At 28.4% G+C, this 5,752-nt stretch overlaps 1 protein-coding gene across 1 annotated transcript; it reads right to left on the reverse strand.

Moving 5' to 3' along the window:
• Positions 1 to 2,026: 2,026 nt before the first annotated feature.
• On the reverse strand, positions 2,027 to 4,427 carry LOC112712950 (flavonol synthase/flavanone 3-hydroxylase-like). Its single transcript, XM_025765790.2, has 3 exons — positions 3,817 to 4,427; positions 2,905 to 3,232; positions 2,027 to 2,267 (listed from the first exon to the last, which is right to left on the reverse strand). The coding sequence occupies exons 1-3, from the start codon at positions 4,275 to 4,277 to the stop codon at positions 2,055 to 2,057; spliced, it is 1,002 nt and encodes a 333-aa protein (XP_025621575.1). The 5' UTR covers positions 4,278 to 4,427; the 3' UTR covers positions 2,027 to 2,054.
• Positions 4,428 to 5,752: the final 1,325 nt, after the last annotated feature.

Raw genomic sequence — 5,752 nt, forward strand, 5'->3', positions numbered from 1 at the left:
CCTTTTAGTTTAATTCTATTGCTTCCTAGTGTAGTTACTTTTTAATTGTTGCCATCTCAATTGCATGCTTATTAGATAGTTGTTTACTTATTTATTGTCTTTACTTTTTGTAATTTTATTGTTGATTATTCTTTAGTTTCTGGTTACTTTACCTTTCTGTATTCATGTTCAAAACCCCCAAATTTTATAGCTAATGATGTGCATTCAATTGCAAGTTTAAGGGAAAACGACTCGAGATTTAACTCCAAGTTATTGATTTGATTTTTGTGACAAGTTTATAACATTGATTGTGAGTTGGTTGCCGGTTTAAACTATACTTGCGACATAATTGAGTTTTAGAGCTGGTAAATTTTTAAATTGGTGATTAGCCCGCGTCAAATTTTTTGCGTCGTTGCCGAAAATATTGCATATATGTGTCATATTAATGGTTATTGTTAATATATACATATGTGAAGAGTTTGCTTTTTGGTTATTTTCCTATTTTTTTTTTGTCAATAGTTAAGATTTTAATTAGTGGTAATTATTTGTTATTTTTCTTTGGTTATTTTTTTTTATCATAATAATTTCATGAACTCTATGTTTCTTACGTTGAATGATACGATCACTACCGAAACCGAGTTTAGTCCCCTTTTAATCTAAAGATTGAAAGAACTTTGTTACATATTAGGCAAGCTCGACTCCAGTTAGCTTTTGCAGATAGTGAAGTGGCTTCTGCCGATTCACCTTCCCCTTCTGAGATTGACTCTGAGTCTTCATTTAACGAAAGAACTGTATATTCTTCTGTTGGTACTTTTGACGCCTCCTTAACTGATACAGGTGTTGAAGACATGGTTGCTCCAACGAGAATTATTCTCAAGGAAGCGAGAGTCCGTAACATTACTCTTCAATTGCTCTAAGTTTGATATCCTAACTTCGATGCTTACTTTGAGCTTAAAACTAGACTGATCAACTTGCTTCCTAAACATGGACTGCCTGCAGAAGATCCAATTAAGCACTTGAAGAATTTTCAAGTGATGTGCTCAACCACTAGAAGACATAGATTAGATGAGCTTACAATTTTGGTCTTCATTTTCTCATTTTCTATTGAAGAAAAAGCGAAAATGTGGTTTTATACTCAACCTGATGAGGTGGTTACGAACTGAGATCTACTATGGAGAGAGTTCTTGGATAAGTTCTTTTCTCATAAGATGACTGATCATTTGAGAAAAAAAAATTTTTGCAGCATGCAAAGGGACACAGAAACACTCCATGCAAATATTTAGAATTTAATTCTTATTAATTATTTCTAAAGGAAAAAAGTATATAAAGCAAAATTTTTTAAAAAAAATTATTTTGCATACTCACATTTTAACTTCAAAGAGATTTTGGCATGCATGTTTGAGATGTATATATCAACCTTTATTATTTGGTGAATAATTCTATTTAATCCTCTTTAAATTAAAGAATAAGTTACTCTTTATGGCATATTTTATTATTATTAAATAAAATAAATTGAATTAATATTTTGTAATTAACTTTAACTTTTAATTTAACCTAAGTTTTGTTAATCTAATTAATTAACTATGATGTAATTTTTTTGATAAATTATAAAAATTATTAGAAAATTTTAATTTTGTAATTTTTATTTTTTTCTCAAATCACATATTTATTTTCAATTACAAAATAAAAAAAATCTCAAAAGATAAAAAAAGATATCAAGAGGCACCAAATTTAAATTCTTAAAACTCTCTGTGTCTTGCTTTTTTAATTTTTTTTCAAAAATCTTTTCCATTGCTTTTATTAAATAATTATGTCATAATAATAAGACTTGTTATAAAAAGTAATTTATCTTTTTATTTTAGAGAAGTTTGAGTAGAATATATATATATATATATATATATATATATATATATATATATATATAAAATTAAAACACAAACAAAATACCAATCTACTATGGCAAAACAGTTAAAAGAAGAGTTTATTGCGACCAAACTCTTTAATTATGCTATTAGGAAACTTAATTTCGTATAAGCAATAACCCACATTCTTGTGCTGATTTCATATAATTTGTTCTATTGGGGAAGCTTATTGAATTTACAGTGACGATATTCAGCATACGTTTTTATTGAAAATTTAGGAGGATTGTAATCGTTGAGAAGTGGAGGAAGAGGCCCAATCACTACCTCATGTGGTGGCACAACAAAAACTGCCCATGACATGCGCATGAATTCCTTGTTCACCAAACTTCTATGTAGAACACTCTTATACTTTCCATTGCTTAATATCTACTACAAACCCCACAAAATTATATAGTTATGGCCCAACTTTTTTCAAATATGTATGATATATCTTCGCATGTGACTTTTATAGTAACTTTCTTAAAAATGGCTATGAAAATTATGTTTTGATAGGACAAACAAAATATAATGTATATCATTTTCTATCCGGTCAAACATTTTTAGAGAATTTTACGGGCCACATTTTGGTTTATTTTACCAAAATATAGTCATTATAACTATTTTTTAAAATCTCATTACAGAAATCAGATATATATGTTAAAATTTAATTTTGATACACTATCAGTGTAAAATAGTTTTACACGTATATCTAATTACGTAATGTCACATAAATAAAAATAATTATTTTTCACATTAACTGTGTAAATAATCATCTAAAAAAACAGATATAATTGTATGGTTGTGTAAAACGTTTTATATTATCAGTGTCTTAAAATTAAACTCATATATACTAAATGTAAAGTAAATATCAACTATCTATAAAAATATATATTAATATATAAAAATAAATTAAATAATATATATTTATATATAAATATATAATAATTGATTTAGTGACTTTTTTTTTTATATAAACATAGTATTTTTGTGTGTGTATATAGTATATACACTACATTTAGGTTACCTCAAGTTGATCACCAATGTGAACAAAGATTGCATTTTGCAGGTAATCAACGGCGACCCATTTGTTGTCTTTCCAAATTTGGAGGCCAGAAACTTCATTTGAGACAAGCAAGGTAAGTGCTGACATATCAGTGTGAGGCTCAACTCCCAATGCAAGTTCAGGTTGTGGGCATGGTGGATACATGTTGATCTTCATCTCTAATTCTATTTTCTCGTCTCCTAAACTTGACTTCAATGTCTTTTTCTCTAACTCTAACCCTTCCGACAGAAGTTCTAAAACCTCATTTGTCAACCTTAACATCTCTTTATTGTATTCTTCTGTCACTTCCCTATCATTCATCAATAAAATTGTATAAATTCCATTACATAATCAAGGGTTTGTTTAGATGAACTTAAAAAACAAAAAAAAAAAATTTTTGAATATATTTTTTTAAATCTTATATATAAAAATAAAAAAATTTATATTTGTATATCTTATATATTTTTTTATTTATCAATTATATTTAAATATAATAATATAAAAATAATTTTTTTATTTATTATATAAAATTTTTTTTTTAAAGAAAAATCTTTTTAAAAAAATTTAAATTATAACTTTTTTAAAAAAAATATTTTTAATTTTTTAATATTTTATTTTTACTATTAAAAATTTATTAAATACACTAAAAATAATAAAAAAATTATTAAAAAATCTTTTTTTATCAAGTTAATAACATCCAAGTAAACACTAAATTAAATTATCTAATGAATAGATATTAAGACATTTTGCAAATAGGCTCAAATATTTGGTTGGTGTTAATCTATAGCAGTTACTATAAAATAACTCATACTTGTTGTATGTTATGAATTAATTAAATACATCCTGCAATATTAATAATTAATCAATTAAGTTTACTAATCAGTAATCACGAACCTATAGGAGGGAGGGTTTTTGGGCCACTTGTCACAGTTGACCCTAGAAGAAGGAGCCATGATATGGAAAAAATAGTCAACCCACTCCACCTTCTCTTCAAGGTTCTTGGTCATCTTTGTCCCATAACCTTCAAAGTTCCCATTAGAAGTGTCATTAGCATAAGCCTCTTTCTCCTTCTGAGGCAGGGCAAAGAATTCTTCTCCCACCTCTTGCAACCGTTTGAACAGCCATGGCGATATGCCGTGGCTGGTCAAGAGGAAGAATCCCCATTGGGAAGCCGCTTCCGCGACTTCCCTCACGAGGAGATGATGGTGTGGTTGAGAGAGAGAAATTACCGGTACGGTTACACCCTCCACAGCTTTAGTGTTCTCAGGACGCTCATTAACTGGGCGAATGAACTGTGGTGGAAGCTCCTTAAGTTGGTTACTGAAAGCCAAGGTTTGGATTCTTTCTACTTCCATTATATATGGAATGTATTGGAAAATAAGCTTAATGTGTGAATTGATGTCATAGATTGGGAAATAGTTTATATTTTATTGGAGTTATATAAGGAAGCAATTAAGGTCATTTTATATATGGACCGAACATTCAACCATCTTGAAGTCTTATCCAACCCTATGAATGTAACATATATCATATATCATATATCATATGTTTTCAAATTTACCGTTCATTCATAAATGGACTTGTAACTTACTTATTTAAGAGATCCTTTTTATGTTTTAGTTTGATTTTTGATATATAAATAGAATTTAATTTTGATACGTGTTCGTGTAAAGTAATTTTATACGTACATCCAATTACATAACGCGACATTAGTAAAAATAACTATTTTTCACATTAACCGCATAAATGATAAAAGAAAATTGATATAATTACATGACTGTCCAAAATATTTTACATTCTCAGTGCATCAAAATTAAACTTATATAAATATTGTAAAATATTTTACATGATAACCCAATTAATTTTTTTTATGAATAAGTATTAAAGAAACAGGGTAAAAAAACCTATTTGCTAACTTGATAATAACATGGAATTAACTTGATTATTATAAAGAATCATTACATGCATTGTCTAGAATATTATTGGAACTTTTGATATTAAAAAAATTATTATAAAGTATAACTCTCTTTAAGATGGTATAGAAATTAAAATTTAATTTTTTTTAGTTAAAAATAATAAATAGTTGTCCAATATAAAACACTAACTATATTTATACAATATGTTATTTAAAAAATAATAAAAATATTATATTAATTAAATTATCATTTAATTTGTGAAATTAAGTGTAGAACTTAATATATAATGGCTGAAAATTAAAAAGTTACAAACTTATATTGATCGAAAATTGATGGCTTAAATGAATAACTGGTGGGCCGTTAATAATTGAGTTAAACCCCACTTTAGTTCCAGAGATTGGCGAGTTGCACTGATTTAGTCCTCGAGATCCTAATTGTACTAAATTAGTCCCCCAGATTTGAAAAAGTGCACCACGTTAGTCCTTATCCTAATTTCCGTCATCGGAGCACTAATGCCGTCAGTGACGTGGCCATTTCTTGCCACGCTGGACCCAATGAAACGACGTCGTTTCTAATTTGGCGCTAAACATCCCTTTCAACGACGTCATTTGTATATAATGTGAAATAAAATGTTAGGCACCCCTTTTTGTTTCTACTCTTCGTCTTCTGCTTCTCCATGAGTGACCCAAAATAGCAACTGGTGGCTGAAAAAGGATTTGTCGAGACCATTGGAATACAACATTCACTGTGCAACTATCGGAAGAGTTCGTCTGCCACTACGGAGATCTTCTGTGTCGTCACTGAGGTTAGTGAGGATCAGAAATTTTTTTTTCAAATTTAATGGAATGCTATGATGGTTATTGATGATGATTAAGTGTTTTGCATATTATCGGTTCACAAGTTTTAAAGCTGAT

The sequence above is a fragment of the Arachis hypogaea genome, chromosome 9 (assembly GCF_003086295.3).
Source record: "Arachis hypogaea cultivar Tifrunner chromosome 9, arahy.Tifrunner.gnm2.J5K5, whole genome shotgun sequence".
In the NCBI taxonomy this organism is placed as follows: Eukaryota; Viridiplantae; Streptophyta; class Magnoliopsida; order Fabales; family Fabaceae; genus Arachis; species Arachis hypogaea.